At 45.5% G+C, this 20,230-nt stretch overlaps 1 protein-coding gene across 2 annotated transcripts; it reads left to right on the forward strand.

Annotated features, from left to right (window-relative positions):
- The first annotated feature begins 557 nt into the window (after positions 1-557).
- On the forward strand, positions 558-9,265 carry LOC117715425 (uncharacterized). Of its 2 annotated transcripts, none has more exons than XM_034512227.2 (2): positions 558-896; positions 6,518-9,265. In XM_034512227.2, exon 2 carries the CDS (start codon positions 6,547-6,549, stop codon positions 7,126-7,128), a length of 582 nt encoding a protein of 193 aa, XP_034368118.1. In that variant the 5' UTR covers positions 558-896; positions 6,518-6,546; the 3' UTR covers positions 7,129-9,265. The 2 variants fall into 2 exon arrangements, with proteins under 2 accessions (XP_034368118.1, XP_034368116.2); XM_034512225.2 differs by lacking the exon at positions 558-896 and adding an exon at positions 930-2,038.
- The last annotated feature ends 10,965 nt before the right edge of the window (positions 9,266-20,230 follow it).

The following is a 20,230-nucleotide window of genomic DNA, read 5'->3' on the forward strand; positions in this document are numbered from 1 at the left end:
GATTGCTAAATTTGACAGTATTTTTAAAAGTACAGCACTAGTGATTGTAGCTCAATTAGTAAAAGTGCTTATCTAGCTGCTGTGCTAGAAGCTCTGGGTTCCATCCTCAGTGTCACATAAATCCACATGGTGGCTCAGGCCAGTAATCCCAATACCCAAGAAGTGGAGTCAGAAAGACCCAGAAGTTCCAGGTCATCATTCTCCATCCTCCGTTGTGAATTGAAAGCCCACTAAGGCTATGAGAGTCGGTCTCAAAATGGAGAAAGATGAGAAGGGGAGGTGCTTGGCAGGGCTGGGGAGGTTGGGTGTGCTGAAAACTGGATAACTTATTTACTCTTTGAAAATAAACTCCGGACAGGATTGCCTAGTACTGATCTCACTACATTCTGGTTTTTGTTGGCAGGCAGTGAACTCAATTGAGGGCATTGCTCAAGCCCTTTAAGTGTAAGATTGGATTTATTTCCTGGGTGAGCTAGAACTGGTTGAGAAAGCAGAAACACCAGAACGCAGACAGAGGAAGGGGCGTGGCTTCCTACTTCCGGCATCCAGGGCATCCAGGCCATAAGAGCCATTAACAGAGCAGCAGAGAAGCAAGCCGAGCAGCTGGGAACCTGGAAGTGTTCCGGAGGTCACTGTAACTTGCCACCCTGTGTGAGGCCCTTACTACAGAGGTTCTAGCCAGGGAGACATTGGTGCTTTGTGGTACCCACAGGTCTTTCAAGTTAAAGGCCCTAAAGACTCAGCCTCAGAAGGCCAGGGATCCACCTGTGTGTGGCAGGTTTTCCTCAGTAAACCATGCAAGGTGATGGTTCCAGATAAGAACTGACCCAAACGTGTGTCTCATTCACTCTGATATTTGGCAGCATTTTGGAGCACTAGTGAGGACCCTGGCTCAGGTACAAGGGGAGACTGGGGCTGGAAGGGAGGGCTCCTTGGATCTGGGGTTCTTAGTGGACTTAAATATACAGGGAAGAATCAGGGCCGTTTGTCACTGGTTTCTTTGTGAAGGCCTAGTTGACGCCAGGCACAATTGGATCGGGTGCTGAGACAGCAACGAATAGAGAATCTCTGTTCCTGGGGACTTTGCATGCATGTGTGGGAATGTACCAGATCTGAAAAAGTGTTAGTTCTTGCTGCTCTGTGTGGACTGTGTGAGAGAGGCACCAGCAGCAGCTGGGGGCTGGGTAGAAAGGAAAAGCTGGAATCAGCTGTTCGTGATTATAGCCACTGCTGACCTAGAACTCATTCGAAATCCTGCTTCAGTCTCCCTGGTGCTGGGGTCATAGGCCCGTGCCATCATACCTGATTTAGAATCGGCATTAAAAACACCTGAAAGCATGCATTGACCATGGGGAAGCTTTGGTGATGATAATGCAGGGGACAGCAGAGTGGTGTCAGAGGTCATCAAAGCTGAGGTAGCATTCCAAACAAGCCTTATGAGGTGAGAATTTTTGGGTGTGCTTATTTAGGGACTTTGAGCACAAAGACACAAAAGCTCAGAGACCTGTGTGCTCTTCCAGGAGAGACCAGTGTGGCTGGAAGGTCAGAACACGAGGAAAAACTGTCTTGAGGAAGCAGGAACCACCAGGGCTGTGGGTGACCAGTGGGCAACCAAGCTTCCCTCTGTGCCAGGGAAACCTGGTGGTTTCGAGCAGATAAGAGAAAACTAAGGATTATTCTGGGTGTGGGTTTGGAAACAGGTGAAGCAGGAACCCAAGTGAGAGGTAGTGTCCCCAGTCCAGAAGTATTCCCGGAACCTGACCCTGGGAGGACTGTCTTGGATCCTGAAAATGGAGCCAGGACTAGGGGTGTGGCACAATCGGTAGGTTGTTGAGCCTGCCCCAAGGCCCCAGGCCACCATAAAACCGGGTGTGGTGGTACATGCCTATAATCTACCCCTGGGGGGAGAGGTGGGAAAAGGTCTTCAAGGAGTCGAAAGCCAGCACTGCTGATGTTGCCTCCTGGGTAGAAGAAAACAGCGCAGAGGACAGCGCTCACTGTTGGCTCCCCCAACTAATGAAAAGGGCGCTCCCTGGTGGTAAGCATGACCTGGAGTCTTCTGGGTTGAGGGAGAACACTGAACAGAAGGAAATGTTTGGTCTCAACATGGCATTTTCTTCCTTTCCCTCTTTTTTTTTTTTTTTTTTTTTTTTTTTTTTTTTTTTTTTTTTTTTTTTTTTTTTTTTTTTAATTAAGCATTTCTGAGGCTCCTTTTCTTCACAATAGGAAGGAAGGGGGTGACTGCCCAGCTCACCTTGACTGCGGGTAGGAATTGTGTTCATTTTTCATGGCCAGTGAGAGGAAGCCTGGATCCCAAATAGAGTGAAAATGAGGAGTGCTATGGATGAGGAGAGAAACTCGGGAGGCCCGAGACTTAATGAGTATTGTCACTTAAACCAAAGACAAGCAGGGAGTGTTGGGCTAGAGATGACAGGATCAGATGAATCTTAAACCAATTCTATTGCTTCTTGGAGAATGGCTCCTGGGTGGGTCAAAGTAGAGAAGGAAGACTGAGGCCCTGGCTGGGTGTGGTCCCATAAGCCTATAAACCCATAGTCTCAGCACTTGGGAGGTGGAGGTAGGCTGATTTAATCCAAGGCCTGTTTTGTTTTGTTTTCTGTGTAGCTCTGGCTGTCCTAGAACTCACTGTAGACCAGGCTGGCCTCGAACTCAGTGATCCACCAGCCTCTGCCTCCCAAGTGCTAGGACTAAAGGCATGTGGTGTACCACCACTGCTTGACTCCAAGCCCAGTTTTAAAGGTGTGTGCTGGTGCCCAGTGAGCAAAGGCTCTTACTTTGAAGACTGATGGCCCAAGTTTGATAAAAGGGAAGAACCATCTCTCCAAAGTTGTCCTCTGACCACTTGTGGGCCACAGTACATGCATGCCCCACGTATCCACACAAAATAAAAATGAATGCAGCAGACATTTGCGAATGTGTTGAATTACAGATATACAAAGTGGAAGGCAGTAGGTAAACCATGGATGCTGAGTCCGTAGACAGGCCAGACCTAGTGACGTTCACAGTGCCTTTTCTGCCAGTGTCTAAGCCCTGCTTAAAGGCCGTTAGGGAAAGAAGTGGGCATAGTCATCCAAAGGTTATTCTCCCTGGTCTCATGCTTTTCCCAGTAAAACAGCCTGGGCCTTTCCTGTTAATCAGGATTGCTTTAGGAGGGTGTGCTGGAGGCCAAACCCTGGACATCCCATATTCTCCCAATGAGTTACACCCCAGCTATTGTTTTGCGTTTGGGAGGGGGTATCAAAGATTATGTATTATCTGACCACCACACAAAGCTGTAAGTGCCCCATCTGAACCTGGTTCTGAGTAACTCCGGCAAACATTGTATGCAGAGACATACCATAAATACCAGCTTGACTAAGCACAGGTGTGGCTGGGTTTCACTTCCTGATCCTAGTCTGGTCCTCTTTGAACAGGTCACGCTTAAGATAACTTAGGAATTTAGGAATTGTACTGTCATGTACCCATGTGTCAACTTGACTGTCTTGCTTGTCTTAAATACCTCTGCTCCTTATGCGGCTTTTGGAGCCCCCCCACCCACCGTGGATGGACGCCATCCTTTTTCCTTGGCAATTTTCTTAAAGGGCGCCAGGGTGCTAACCACCATTCCGTAATAAGAAAGGACTTTACTATCAAAAGTACACTCTTCATCTTTCCATATTGAAGAAACAACTTGAGCCTACTTGAAAATTCTTTCACCTCAACAAAATCTGAACTCAATTTAAATCTCTCTACAGAAAAACAATACCCCAGGTTAGGTATGTAGCTCAGTACAAAGCCCTGGGATTCACCTCCAGCACCGTATAAGCAAAAGGTGGTGGTGTACATACCTTTAGCACTTGGAAGGTAGAGGCTGGAGGATTAGACATTCAAGGTTGTCTTTGAGTACAGAGAATGTTCCAGGCCAGCTTGAGCTACTTCAGTGGAAAGAGAGAGGAGGATGGGAAAGCAGTGAGGGGGAGAAAGACTTAAGTCCTTGGTAGGGACTTCAGCCCCTATATCTGCCTCAGAATTAGGCTGTCAGGCCTTCCCAAGGATGAGGGCCTTTGCCCCAGAGCCCACCTAGGTTTGAACTGTATACCCCATGGCACACTGTGAGTCCAGAATACTGCTGCTTCATTAGCCAGACCCCCAAACCACAAATAACCTACATTTAGAGATTTGGTTAAAAATAAAAGCACATTTCAGAACTGCTCCGGCCTGTCGGACAGCCCTCTAAAGTGTACTCATCCATTATAAGTAGAAAGTGGATCTTAACATCCAGTACATCAGTGAAGATGAATTATTATATCGAGAAATGTTACCTGGCTGGAGTGCTTTTACTCCAACTAAGATAGCTGTGTGGTCACTAGGCAACACTCTGTCTCAAGGAGATTTTCATTAAAACATAGTATTGTATGTGTGTGTGTGTGTGTGTGTGTGTGTATGTATGTATGTATGTGTATGCGTGTGAGTGTGCGTGCGTGCACGTGTGCGCGCGTGTGTGTACTTGTATAGGAGCTATGGGGCACATGTGAACGTCAGAAGACAATTTGAGGTCCCAGAGATTAAACAGGCTTGTCAGCAAGTGTCTTTACCTACTAAGCCCTCTTGCTGACCCAGCAATATAATCTTAATGGGACCACCATTGTCTATATGAATTCTGTCCACCACAGTATTAATATTATGTAGCACGTGACTGTATATTGTTTGGAAGGAGACTAGATCTCAAGCCAGCATGACAAATACGACCTCACACTTAGTGAGTTGCATTTATAACTGTTTATAATAGAAAAATAACTGACCCAGGATGGTAGAATAGCAGGAGTTAGGCTTCGTGATCTGCACTGCCAGTACAGCAGGCTTTCCGTTAGAACAACCTTGGCTGAATGGATAGAAACATAGTAAAATGCAGCCAAGTTTTCAGAATAGGCCACCAACAAGCCATTGAATGTTGCTAGTCCTCATTCTACTACTTTTTTTTTTTTTTTTTTTTTTGTCTCATTGGCTGGTCTGGAATTTTTTGTGTAGACCAAGACCAAGCTGGCCTTAAACTCACGAAGATGAGACAGGGTTTCTCTGTATAGCCCTGGCTGTCCTGGAACTCACTCTCTTAGACCAGGCTGGCCTTGAACTTAGAAAGTTCAAGGTGCCACCACCGCCCGAGATAAACTCTTAAGTTTAAGTTAAGGGCCTGCAACACCATGCACAGCTTGATTTCAGCTTAGTTTAGTTGCATGATAGTCCCTTTTAACTTATAATTTAATTTGAAGACTAAATGACTTAATTTTATACATGGAATCGTATTTATGACAGAGGAAAGGTCTAAAGTTATGTGATTTTTTTTTTTTTTTAAAGATGTGTGTGTGCCTGTATGTCATCTGCATGCAGTGCCTGCGGAGGCCAGCAGAGGGCATTGGATCCTCTGGAATTAGAGTTACAGATGGTTGTGAGCTGCCGTGTGGGTGCTGGGAACTGAGTGGTCCTCTGTAAAAGTAGCCAGTGCATTTAACTGCTGAACCATGTCTTTAGCCCACATTATCTGATTTTTAAACCTATCACAACCATTGATAAACCTTATATTCTTTAGTATATGTGACATTTGAGCTCTGGTGATAACTCAGACAGAAAAGCACTTGCAGAGCAAACTTGAAGAGCTAAGTTTGATCCCCATCACCTACATGGAAAGCTGGGTGCTATGGCACATGTGTAACCCCAGTGTTAAGGAGGTGGAGTCAGAAGATCCCTGGGCATCACTGGGCAGTCATCCTAGCCTAAAGGGCAAGCCCTAGGTCCCATCAAGAGACTCTCAAAAAAACAAGGCTCCGAGGGGTAACACCTGAGCTTAGCCTCTGGCCTGCACTCACATGTACAGCTGCACACAAATTAGTACGAATACAAGGCATGCACGCATGCACACTCATACAAACAAACACACTATTAGATACGTGTGTGTGTGTGTGTAGATCCTAACATTTACAGTGCATTTCTTACCACCTAAGACAGGTGCTTGTAATCCTAGCACTCTGGAGGCAGCAACAGAAGAAGGAACACAGGCTAGCCCGTTCAATAGCAGCTAAGGCTACTTAGTAGTACCAAGTTACAATATTGAAATGAAAAAAAGCAGGCTTGAGAGGGGTTCAACAGGTAAAAGAAAGCACTGCTCTAAGAGAGGACCCAAATTTGATTCCCAGCCCTTACATCAGGTGCTCACTACCACCTGTCAGCCCGGGAGTTTCTGTCCTTGGGGCCCTATGTACAAATCTATACATACATACATACATACATACATACATACACATAATAAAAAATTTAAATTAAAAACAAAACCCAGTGAGCAATAATTGTCCTCCTCCATCATAGCTTCCTGTCCCCAGACTATGTTAAAGTACTCATGTTCAATACCAGTGACTATGCTGTTTACTGTGTATGTAACATCAAACACTCTCTCTTAGGACAGAGAAAATGTCTTCAGTAAAATGATGCATTAACAGAGGGTCTTCTCCCACTTTTTTTCTAGAGAAATACATTCCTGGTCAGTGCTCTGCGATGGAAGAGTTTCAGACCAATGACTCTTTTCAGCATGAACTTGAAGATTTCATTAGAAAGCAGAAAGCCAGAGGATTACATCCAAATGTCTGCTTCAGAAAGATGGCAGAGGATTCTGTTTACCAAAAGAGAGACAGTGTCAGCCCTGGAGCTCCAGTGCTGGGGTTACCATTCTGGTTCAGAAACTATTCCAGATATTCTCCTTACAAAAGTCTGACAGTGGAAAACCAGATACCTTACTACAGACAAAGACTGGAATCTCTAAAACATTGTCTGAAAAACCAGCCAGTCAGTCAGGACAGAAAGGAGAGAACAAGGTGCCAGGAGGAAGAAGCCAGCACTCAGGAGCCAGGGATGCCCAAGGGGAAACTCTACAGAGTGAGAGGTTCATGCAGAGAAGATAGCCTCGGCAGAAGGAAGGTCTCAGCAGAGCCAGGAGATACAGAGAGGTCTAAGCACAGAAAGGAGAACCACCATAATGGGAGACATTCCACTAAAGGCAGACACAGGTCCCACCATAAGAAGAAGGAACCGGAGGAAAGGGATTTGTGGGATGAAGCTATCCTGGGCAGTCGCTACTGATGTTTGTGCACTTTGGGTCCCAAAAGTCAATGTGTTGATTCTCTTGGTAAGGGTGGATTAAATGACCTCAAAGCAGTTAGCTACCAGGTGGCTGCCGTGGTCCGTTTGCTCTACTGGTGTGGAATTGTGAGTCTGCACAGGGCTGTTCTCTGCTGGTGCTGCAGGGGAAGACCCTTTGGCAGTGTGCAAGGCCTTTGGGCTGTGCTGACAGACACAGGGACTTTCAGTCAGAAGCCTGAGTGTCCTTTAGAAGTCAGTTAATTCAGATAGATCTAGGTGCTGAGGCTGGAGATGCTTCGCTCTGGGCTTTAATCATCAGAGGCCCTAGCACTTGGCTCTAGAGCAGGAACTAGCAGGAGTAGGTAGTAGCTGCAGGCCGTGCATTTGAATGCACAGTTCCTGGAACAGGCCAGAGCTATAGTTCTGGGGGCTGGGGTATTCAGACACTTGGCATCTCCCTGAAACTCTTCCCGTGATCAGGGCCCACTTGCTGTTCTACAGCTTTTTGTTGACCACAGTACCTCTGCTTCCTATTGTTTCTGCCCTTGGCCACTCTGGGAATTTGAGCCAAAAATTCTGTTCTTACCATCCGGGCTACTGTGGAAAACATGGCAACAATGGCTGCTGCCACCTTTGCCATCGCTACCGTTCTGGCAATACTTCTGTCCACTCTGTCTTCTTGCTACCACTCAGCCCCTTTACTAATGGTAAAGACCAGAAGAAGACAAGAATTGTGATCTGCACTAATGGGGCTGTATTATTTTTTCCCATGCTGAGGATTTAATCCAGAGCCTTGAGCATGCTAGGCAAGACCTCTCCACTGAGCTACATCTCACCCCCAGTCATGAGCCTTCTTCTGATGGGCCACCAAGGGAAGTGCCCTGCCACACCTAGTCTGGCTACAATTGGCTGCAGGATTACCTGACATTCGCCAAGGTTTATGATAAGCAGATCAACATAAGCTGTGTAAAACTGCCTCGGTGATAACAGCTGGGCTTAAAGGCATTCACCACCATGCACGCCAAGAGAGAATTGTCTTATATATATTAGCCAGATGCTATTAAACAAGAAAAACTAAATTCAAAACATTTAGAAGCAAAGCAGAAGGCTTTGCTATAAAAATTAGAGGCGTGTAAATAAACATTAAATAAACACACAGAAGAACCCCAGAAAGACATAGAGTATCTTCTACGAGTGGGCTCAGAAGACAAGAATTTAGTGGGTGAAGGACAGCAGTGAGGGGAAGACTAACTTTCAAGGGGCTAGCGAGAGGGCTCAGGGGGTAGAGGTGGTTGCCACCAAGCCTGGCTTAAACCTGAGTTTGATCCCTGGGACCCACACTGTAAGAAAGAGCCAACTCCTGCAGTGTGCTGGTTTTATGCAGAATTTTGTCTCATATGAGACTTTTCCTGTAGCTATTTGTAAAGGCAAGAAACAGAGCAGAGGGAAATTAATGTCCTGCCCCAGGTATCAAATTATCATCTCTTCAAACAGGACCTCATGCACTTGTCTGGTATTTTAATCTCTTCCAGTAGAGGGTGGTAGAAGGTCATTGCAGAGTCAGGAAAGGGGGACTTCGCTTTCCCCTGACGTCTTTTCTTAATTACAAAAAATGGGGAGGTGTCGCCTCTGCACCTCAGTAAATGGCTTGGTTGGTGGGTTGTGTTACCCAATTCTGTCTGCAGAGTGTAAATCCTGAGTGGTTGGGGAAAGGACCCTCAGGCTTCCCCCTCTGAGTTGTGCCTCCACAGCCCCACCCATGGAGCCCAGCCCCAGGCAGGTCAACTGCCACCTGCAGGTCATGGCCAGCCACCTGCTTGGTGCTGTGCATCTGACAGTTGTGGCATTTTATTCTTAACTCTACAAAGTAGAGCTGTCTTCATTAATTGAACTGTATCCCAGAGCGAGTACTTGTGGGCCTGGCGGAAGTGCTTGTTGCCAAGCCTGACAAGCTGAGCCCAGTCCCTGGGTCCCTCATGGTGGAAGGATAGAGGACCAGCTCCCCCAAGTCCTCTGACCTCCACGTGCCCCACGGATTCACCCTCTACACCCCCAACACACAAAGTTTTTTAAAACATGCATTCATTTTATCTTGGATTTCATCAATAAAAATGTGCGTGATTGTTTTGTGTTGTAACATGTGATATCTTTGGCTGTGACTCTTGCCCACAAAGCCCAAAATAACTTACTATCTGGCCCTTTACAGAAGACCCATCAAACCCTGCCCTAGAGTCCTCTTGTGCCCGTCGTTTTTGATTAATTACTTTTTTGTATTTGATTTTCTCTAACCACTGTTGTGGCTTTGACTTGACCATGACTGATACAGTGCTATTAGACAAACTATTTCTGTCAATTAAGAAATCATAAACCAAAGAGTAGAATAAGTATTTTACCTGTTCATTTAGACAGTAAATGATGGGGAGGTGACTTGGTGGCAAAATTCTTGCTGTGCAAGAGTGAGGAGCTGAGTTCAAATTCCCAGATCCTATATACAGTCAGGTGCAGAACTCCTACCAGACAGGAATTAGAGACAGAATTTAAAGAAGGCAGGTTAGGCTGGCATATGCAGCCATGAATAAGAGAAGCCCTGGCTCAACGTGAAGATGGACACCTGAGATCATCCTCTGACCTTCCTACTACTGTGGGATACACATACCCTCTCCCAGGAATTGTACACATACAGTGTTGGGAGCCGACTTTGGTAGAAAGTGGCTAGATTATCTTTGCAGCCATCTGGAACCATATACCCTGATGAAAGACTTGGTTTTCAAAAGCCTACAACAGCTGAAGCACACTCTGATAGCCCACATATTTTGTGTTGCTGTTTACTGCCCCCAGCTGCAAGGCGCACGTGGTAGCCACGCCTGCAAGGCATGCAGTTCACGTGCTGTCCACATGCTATCCAGGCCATATATGCCTGTAAGGCGTACGTGGTATTCAAGCCTGCAAGGCACACGGTGCACGTGCTATCCACGCTATACATGCCTGTAAGGATTACGTCATATCCACACCTGCAAGGCACATGGTATTCACGCGCCTACAAGGCACGTGGTAAAAGCGTATAAATAGCTCAGAATTCCCTTCAATAAAAGAGACTCAATAAAGGAGACTTGATAAAAGAGACTTGGTGAGAGACTGAATCACACCCTGTCTTGTCTCCATTCTTCGAGTCTCCTGACCCTGCAGCCCCACTCTCTTGACCAGAGCACTTAGCCCCAAAGCGTTGAGGCAGAGTAAAGGCCACAACATTGTGGCATCCAACGTCGGGCTCCAGTAAGCGGGATACAGTGGAAGACACCCTGCGCTGGAGAACCAGCCAACTGATGGAGCTGGCTGAATTCAGAAGTGAAACAAAGGTGATTGCATGTTAACAAAAATGGGGCAAAAAATAAGCAAAAACAGATGAAAAAGGTTTTAAAGATGCAAGGAGTAAATTGCAGGCTGCTCTGAGTCAAGAGAGCCAAACAGATAAATAAAGGTTATAGTAACAAAAATGGGGCAAGAAATAAGTGAGTAAAAACAGATGAAAAAGGCTTTAAAGACACAAGGAATAAATAGAAGGCTGCTCTAGACAGAGAGCTAAGCAGAATGATAATGTTAATTGATTTAACTTTTAAAATGGGTGTGATTCTGAGTTGTATAGTTATATTTTTCTGGATAAAAACTCAATGTAAAGGTTTTTCTGGTTACTGGCTTAAGGAAAGGCTAATTTCGATATTACAGAATACACAGCTTTGGTGAATGAATCTTATCACCTGCGTGTTCACTGATGCCCTGGACTTCCAGCTGGATGCAGTTAACACAGACATCCGAGGCTTATCAATTTACCCTTCCCCTCATCCCTCTTCTAATATCTCAACGCCCATGTTCAGCTTGAAGAAGTTAATGAGGAGTCGGCGCCCCAATTCCCTGGACTTGGGGACTGTGGTGGTTAATATTAGGCTGTCTAAATCTGTATGATTGTTACTAAGCTGATACAAATTCAAAGATTTCATTGGTATAATTTCTTCTATTGAAAATTTGTGAGTACAAGGCTTAGACCTTTTACTTCTCCAACAGGGGAAGTTGTGTGTTGCCTTAAAGAGTGTTGCTTTTATACCAACTATTTAGATATTAAGTCTCTTGTCTTGGGTTCATGCTGTTCAACAAACTGATGGCTTTGGTAAACCTATACAGGTCCGATATTACAGGCTGGAAGTAGGGGACTCTGACAGGCACGGTTTCCGTAAGTTTTCCCAGCCTTCCCTTTTGAAAAAATTTTAAAAGGGGGACCTGTTGGCAGCTGACTTTAGTAGAAAGCGGCTAGATCAACTTTGCAGCCATCTGGAACCATATACCCTGACGAAAGACTTGGTTTTCAGAAGCCTATAACAGCTGAAGCACACTCTGATAAATATATTGTTCATCCCACATAGCTTGTTTTGCTGTTTAGTGACCTCAGCTGTATGGTGCACGTGGCATGAGTTCATGGGCTCCTGGCAGGGTTTATAAGCTGCGCCCGGGAAGGGATCGGGGGCTCGCCATGTTGACTACCAACTGCTAAGCATCCTGAGTAAACTGCTGTGAGAAGGAACCGGTTGTTCCGTGTCTTAATTCCTGCTGGTCAGGGTTGGCGCGGCACATTTGGTGGCCCGGTATGGGACATTAAAGTCCCGGGGTTCCAGAACTCTCATCGGACAGGGCAGTCGACCGAGACCTTATCGACAAAGTGTTGAGGCAGAGTGTGGGCCTCAACAATACAGAAATCTAGTCTTAGATCTAATCACTGAGATAGAACAGTGAATGAGATAAACACAACATGGAAACATGAGATAAACAACAGGGAAGGAAGAAATGTGGAGGGAGGGCTGTTATGTAAATGAACTCAATTCTGGACATCTATTAGAAGTAACAGGTAGTGTCTATCACCCCTGGACTCGCCTACTAAATGCCAGTAGCCCTCTCTGCTCACACAACAATAAGTCTACAGTCATAATGTAGATGTGCATCCACTGTGTGCTCCTGGTGCCAGACTCCATCCTTTAGTTCATGTGAAGAATCTTTCTTCTTTCTGTGTCCCTGCCACCTCCTTCTCCTCCTCCTCTTCTTCCTCTTCCTCTTCTATTGTATTTTTTTTTTTTTTGAGACAGTGTTTCTCTGTGTATCCCTGGCTGTCCTGGAACTTGTTTTGTAGACTAGGGTGGCCTCGAACTCAGAGGTCCGCCTGCCTTTGCCTCCTGAGTATACATTTATATGTAATAGTAACAACGAACACAATCATAAATGCATGTACACGCACACACTTTGCGTTTTTTTTTTTTTTTTTTTTTTGCTTTGAAGAAAATAAATAAAAATCATAGGTCATTGTTCTAGACAATGTTTTATACTGTGTGCCAGTATATCAGATTAAAAGTCAAAAGGGGGCATGTGGGAAAACGTTTCTGTCAGTTAAGTTACACAAGCCTGGGGACCTGAGTTCAGATTCCACCCCCAACATAAGAATGGAGTGTAGACTCACAACTATAAGGCCAGCGCTGGGGAAGTGGGGACAGGAAATATTTGGGGCTTACTGACCAGCCCATCTAGACAAATCTGAAGACTCCAGTTTCAGGGAGAGACCCTGTCTCAAAAGGTAAGTTGGAAATTGGTTGAAGAAGACACCCAGTGTCAGCCTCTGGCCCCTATATGTATCTGTGTGCTTGCATGCACAGCAGGAACACATAGACACACAAACAAAACATCAAAGGAAGTCACCATGCTAAAGTTCCATGTCATCAAACCAACTCTAAGCCATTTATTTGACCTTTCAAGAAGCCAAAGAAATGAGAGGTAACTGTCAGATCCTCCCAGTGGGCTATTTGTTCATGGTAATGATGCTTCTTGCATCATCTAGTCATTGAAAAAACCTGAAATGATCAAATATTTACCAATCAGTGAATTTTCCGTTGTTCTGTTCCCACCTTAGAAGGCAGTGTCTTTGAAACAGCCTGGTCCAGACTTGCTTTGCTCCTTCTCTGTCTAGAAAGTTGGTCTCATTAGCTCAGCCCTTAGGAACACTAATTCCATTTTATGAACTGAAGTGTTGCTCTATTCTAAAATATAAACCAACTAAGATCTTTAGATTAATGCCTGGTTTAGTGATGCATGTCTGTAATCCTAGCACTTGGGAGGAACAGGCAGGAAGATCAGATCATAAGTTCAAAATCATCCTCAGATATGTCGTCGGTTCAAGGACAGCCTAGGATGCATGAGATTGTCTCAAAGAAAAAAAAAATAATCTTAATTATTTTTTCTTTTCCCAGTGTGTGTGTGTGTGTGTGTGTGTGTGTGTGTGTATGCATACATGCATATGTGTCTGCAGGCACACCCATGTGTTTGGGCACAGGGGGTATATGCTATGCATGTGGAAGCCCAAGGGTTATATCAGGAGTCGTTTTGGATTACTCATTCACATTATTCACTGAGACAGGGTCTCTCAATCAAACCCAGAGCTCACTGATGTGGCTAGTCTTGCTAGCCAGATTGCTCTGGGGATCCCATGTCTCCATGTCTGTCTATTCTGGCACTGGAGGTGAACAGTCACATCTAACAGGCGTTATACACATCCTGAGGAACTGAACTCTGTTCCTCACACGTGTGAGGCAAGTGCTTTAAAGGCTGAGCCATCTCCCCAGTACCCCACTAAAAACTATTCAAATTATTGTAACTTTGTACAAATTGTCCAATTTTTTCCTAGTGTTTCTTTATTATTTGTCTATCCCATGAAGACTGTATACTCCCTGTAGACAGAAATGCCACCGTCTGGAATGTATGGTGTCTGGAATAGCAGAACATGGGCCCTATGCATAACCATGCATGCTCCACACATGGGGTAAAACACAGAGTGTTACACAGTGAGCCAATGTCCAGAGCAGGTGCAGGTTTCTGTCCCACAAACAAGCGCAGGCCATGGTTCCGCTGTTCAACCAAGGGGGTGGAGTGGTTAGCGGCTAGCCTCGTCTCTGCTTCCTAGGTTAGAGCAAAGAGCTAAGACTGACTGCAAAGCAGAGGTGAAGACGTATAACCACAGCACAAAGTCTTCCAGAGCATGGGTTGATCTCAGATCAGCCTCTCAGAGAGTATTTTGAGCTATGAAAAATAACCCCATATACACATGCATATGTAGTATCACTATAGATACCTTGCTGTATAGATAGAAATTATGTATCACCATAGATGAGTGACATTGGTGCAGACAGAGAAGTAAACAGAGATGATGTAATGCAGATAGATACATTTTCTACCAGCTGAGGACCCGAGCAAAACCTTTAAGAACTCTCAGAGCACCACCACCACCTGCGACACAGGGACACACCCCCTTCCCTTTCTTCCTACATGTGTACAGAGAAGGAAAAGGCAAACTGGATGGTGGAGTTAATGTAAAATGCATCCAGGGGACAGATTGTGCTGGAATATGGATACAGTAAATACAAAAATGGTTGCTGAGTAAGAGTGGAGAGATGGCTCAGTAGCCGAGAACACTGGCTCATCTCGCAGAGGACTCTGGGTCTGTTTCCTAGAACCCACATGGTGACTCAAAACCGTCTGCAACTCCAGTTCCAGGGGATCTAATACCTTCTGAACTCTGAGGGCACTGCACACATTGTGTGTATTCTTTCATTTGCTCTACTATTCAGCTAGGACCCAGGCCCTGGCCAAGACCGTTAGAATGCTTCAGCATGACTGAAAGGGGGTGGGTGAGATGGTTCAACAGGTGAAGACCCTTAACACACACACACACACACACACACACACACACACATGGGTGGGGGATTTTATTTGAATATTTTCTCCCTTTTTTATTTATTTTTATTACATTATCTATTCGTGTGGGTTTGTAGGTGGCACACACGGAGGTCAGAAGACAACTCCCAGCTTGTAGGTTCCAGGGATTGAACTCAGGCCATCCAGTTTAATAGCAAGAACCTTTACCCACTGAGCTATCTTGCCAGATCTCTCTCTCCCTCCCTCCCTCCTTCCCTTTCTCCCTTTCTCCTTCCCTCTCTCTTCCCCTCCTTCCTTTCTTCTGAAACAGGATCCCACCATGAAGCTCAGACTGGCTTCAAACTCATAAAAATCCCCTGTCTCAGCTTACTGAATGTTGGGATTACAGACATAAGTTACCATGTCTGGCTGAATAATTTCTTTTTAATACAAGCCTTACTCTAGGGCCATGATGTGAGCTGATGAAAGGACGTAGGTGTCCTTGTATAAAATTTGAAAGGTTTTGAGACAGGAGCTTGCTATGTAGTCCTGGCTGTCCTTGAACAGAAGATCCTCCTGCTTCAACCTGAATCACAAGCATATGCCACCACACCCAGATTCAAATAATTAAAAAAAAAATCCTGCATTTGCTTTTTGGTGTTTATCCATCTGGAGTCATTTTTCTGGGGGCAGTGACCATGTTCATTTCAGAAGTTAACATGATGCTGAGGCCAAAAAGATGAATTTGAAAAGAGAGAACCGACTCTCACAAGCTGTGCTTTGACCTCCACATGTAATAAAAGCCTCAAGAAGCTAACATGATGTCAAAGAAGCCAGAATAAATCAGACGGGGTTGTCACCTGAGATACAGGGAGGGGTGAAGTGTGTACCGAGCACACGGGTAGGCACGCAAGCAGCCTTTCTGCTTGTATATTCTAGTCATAGGAGTTGGGAGGGATTTTGTCTCAGTCTCAGGTTATTGGAACAAGCGGAACATACATATACCTCGAACATGTGCCGTACCCTTTGTAACCAAGTAACTCAAATGAATATTTTAAAGTTCAGTGGGAATCTGAAAAACTTAAAGAAAGATGTTACTGTTACTCTGGATTTGTGGGTGCTACATAGTGATGGACAGTGTTCTACCACTTGCTGCTTTTGAATCACAGAACAGTTCAGAGTTAAATACTACAATACAACCCAGCCAGACTGGTACACACTTAGGATATATTTGGGACACACAGACAGGAAGATCAGAAAGTCAAGGTCATCCTCTCCGGTTTGTGGAGGTTTGCCCCAGACAGGGCTACATTAAATGCTGTCTTGAAAATCCAACACCACCCTACCGTCTGCCACCACCGCCACACACAAAGCCGGTAAAATTCAATTTGAAGCCAAGACCTGAGCAGGAAATTGACTTAGGTTGGCTCTGGACTGCGTCCCACCCACAGAATGTGAGAACGTGAAGATCACAAGTCAAGGTGAAGGTTCCCTTTCAGAAAGATAAACCTGGTTTGTGTGCACATGAACTGAGACGAAGAAGAGGCCCAGGCTGAGCTCCCTTGACGTTGCTGCAACAATCCAGTGCTGGAGAAACAATGGGAACATGAGCTGAAGCCATGGGCTGTGCTGTAGCCCAGTGCTCGCCCCACATTCAGGGAACCCTGGCTGCAGTCCCCTCACTGAAGAGACGTGGTGTGGTGGTGCAGCCTGTAATCCCAGAATTTAAGAGGCTAGGACAAGAAAGTAAAGAGTTCAAGGTCATCCTCAGCTATACTGAGTTCCAGACCAACCTAGGGTAAGTGGCATCTTGTCTCAAAAAGCAAAACAAACAAAAACACCCAGGATTTTGAAAGTGGCTCTAGTCTACCTCAGATGGTAAGCCAACCCAGAAAGGGTAAGGGAATGAGGAAGAGAACTGAAGAATGCCGAATGGCCCTGGGAAGTTGCAGCAGAAGCCACTGGTTCACAGCAGCAGACAGACAGAGTTGCTGGAGGCACAGACACTGGTCAGACAAGCAGAAGTTCAGAAAACAACCAGCTAGGTGCATTTAGGGGCTGCCCTCCCTCCTGTCCCTGCAACCCTGCCCTCCCTCCTGTCCCTCCCCTCCCCTCTGTCCAGTTCTTTCTCCTCTCCCCCTGGAGTATCTCTTGTATATTCTTTATGGTTTTCAGTTGAAAACTATTTGCCATTTCTCCATGGATTTGAGGTGTTGGGGCCATAATGGCCACGCCCATGCTAGCATACTAATCCCCTCAGGACTTCACTCAGTAAGACATTTTTTTTCTGCTCCCTACACAGGCACTTGGCAGGTGTGCTTCTTTTTTACAGGTCAAAGCACAATTCCATATCCCAAAGTAACGTGTTTGTGTGTGTGTGTGTGTGTGTGTGTGTGTGTGTGTGTGTGTGTGTGTGTGTTATGCTTGTTTTTGAAACAGGGCCTCATTATATAGCCCTTGCTGGCCTGGAATTTAGAGATCTGACTTCTTCTGCCTTCTGGCATGTACCACATGCCAGGCAGATATCCACGGAGGCCAGAGGACTTCAGAGTCCCTAGACTGGAGTTACAGCCATGGGCTGCCTATTGTGGGTGCTGGGAACCAAACCTGTCCTCTGCAGGGTTATAAGTACTCTCTAAGGACGGCTCACCTTCCCAGAGTCACTTCGCTGTTCTCTATTTCTTTGTCTCTTTCTGTCTCTCTGTCTCTCTGTCTCTCTGTGTCTGTCCCTCTCTCTGTCTCCCCCTCTGTCTCTGTCTCTCTGTAGTTCTGGTTGTTCTGGAACTTTCCTCACCTTGCCTCGGCCTTCACCCCACCTCCTCTGAGTTTCATTTCTCTCATGGGTAGCAGCTGTCTCATTAACTCTTTACATGAAGACGTTTACTCTGTTCTTTCATTTCCCCTTGGTAGTGGCATTTACAACTTTTTCCAAGGGACTAGAAAAAAAAAAGCAATCTAGATTGTTTTTCTTCTTTAATTTGGTTTAGACCTAACTGACTGTGAGATTTCCAAGTGGAACATGAACACCAACCTGGTAAGCTTCCCTCCCACCCCCTCCTGCCACCACCACCCCGGACCCCCCATGACACAGTCCCAGTGTTCTCTGACAGACTGAGTTATGATCAGCTGGATATTTTTTGCTGGAAGTATTTTAACAACAGTATGTTTTGCTGTGGGACTTGAACCCAGGGCCTTGCAGGAGTGCGTGCTCCTTCACCGAACAACGTCCTCAGCACTGTTGATGTTTATACCAGCTTTTCACCGTTAGTCATTCCTTCCAGAGAGATTTCAAGAGTTCCTGCTTGTGCCCACAGCTGAAGCGGGTCCACATCCCAGAACTGTCCCAACCTCATCAGACCAGCAGCGCCCTTTACCAGACGACTGTAGCTTCATTCCCTTTAAGTTCATTTTGTTTGGTTTTAGAACAGGGTCTCACATAGTCCAGGCTGGCCTCTGACTCAATGTGTACTGGGGTGCAGCAGGCTAGCCCCGACTCAGTGTGTACTGCGTGCGGTGTAGAAGAGAGGGCCTTGAGTTCCTCATCCCTTCACTTCTGCCTTCCAAGACTTGCAGGTTTGGTCCACCATCAATTAAAATGCTTTGCTGAGTATGGGGTCACACACACCTTCAATCCCAGCACTTGGGAGGTGGAAGCAGAGGCAAGCAGATCTCTGTGAATTTCAGGCCAGCCTCCTGGTGTACATAGTGAGTTCCAGGATAGCCAAGTCTATGCAGAGAAGTCCTGTATCAAAAAAAAAAAAAAAAAAACCAAACAAACAACAACAACAACAAAAAAAACAAAAACCAATAACAACAACAATGACAATAATAATAAAAATAATAGCTGGGCGGTGGTGGCGCACGCCTTTAATCCCAGCACTTGGTTTCTGAGTTCGAGGCCAGCCTGGTCTACAGAGTGAGTTCCAGGACAGCCAGGACTACACAGAGAAACCCTGTCTCGAAAAATAAAAAAAAAAAAAAAAATAATAATAATAATCCATAATGTTGTTTACTTGCTTGTTATTTGTTTAAAAATTCTTTGTGATGAAGTGTGTACTGTCTTGAATACTTGCTTGTTGATTTCTTACCAGTTACTTGTGATTACATGTTTACTGTCTTGAAACAATACTCACAAATAAGCCCTTTTATATCCACTCATGCAGCAAAGCTGGGAAGGAGAGTCTTCTCTAGTGAGAGGACACTCAGAGGTATTAACAGACCCTACTTCAAAACAACAGCAACAGAATTGATAAATCAAGGAATATTTCACACAGTCATCTCTCTGACACAATAGCCATCAATAAGGTCCTTGGACACTCAGACTGCCTTGTGCTGAACAAATTCTGACTGCAGACAAACCAGAGCATCTGCTGATCAGCAGCACAGACCACTAATTTGGGAGAACAGAGAAACAAGGGTGACTTTTAAAATCACTTAAGGGAGATATGTACCTTAGTTGAGATGCAATACAGAACTCAGTTAAGTGTAAATGATGACTGAACCTCCGGTTGTGTGCTTCAGGGGCACAGGAAAGGCTCACGCTGTGCACCTGACTTTTTAAACTCATAGCTTACCTAGTCAATGTGACTGAGTCCTCAGTGTCCTTCAGAACTGCTCTCATAAGCAGATGACACTGCCAAGTATGTGCTGCCCAGGAAGACGGGGCTGAGCAGGGGTGACTACTTGAGCCCGTGGGTTTAAGGCCAGTGCGAGCGACATAGGTAGGGTCCATAGGCTGCCGAGGTGGCTCAGCACATAAAGACACCTGCCTCCAAGCCCAGAGTAGTGAGTTCGAGCCTCAGGATTTACACGCTGGAAAGAGAAAACTCCTGAAAGTTGTCCTCTGGCCTCCACACGTATACTGTGTACATGCCCCACCCTCAATAAATAAATAAAATGTAATAAGAAAAAAAATACTGAAATGCTGTGTAATGGTGGGGAAGAGGTCAGGTAGAGTGTATAGAATACCATCCATTGTGGCTACTGAATCAGCTGTTCAATCAGCATGTCAGTATAAAAAGCATCCAGGATCTTTGAGGCCTGAGGACAAGTAACAGAGAATCAAAGCTAAGAGGACCCTCTCTGCTATCTCAAGCATGGCAGACGCTGCCACCTATCCACTGACTTCGTTTCCCTTTCCTCTCATGTTTCCAGCAAGACTCCCGGTATATTTATTTGTTTGGTTTGGTTTGATTTTTGGCATTTTGCTTGTTTTGTTTCGAGCACCCTTGCAATTTGGTAGGGTCCATAGGATTTAGGTCTTGGTCTCTAGGGCTCTCCCCACCGCGCAGTAGTCATCTATTGGCTTCACTTTGCATGAAGATTCCTGGAGCCATGGACTAAATATGGAGATTCACAAGGCAGACAGATCATGGGCCCA

This window comes from Arvicanthis niloticus, chromosome 9, assembly GCF_011762505.2.
Source record: "Arvicanthis niloticus isolate mArvNil1 chromosome 9, mArvNil1.pat.X, whole genome shotgun sequence".
Classification (NCBI taxonomy): Eukaryota; Metazoa; Chordata; class Mammalia; order Rodentia; family Muridae; genus Arvicanthis; species Arvicanthis niloticus.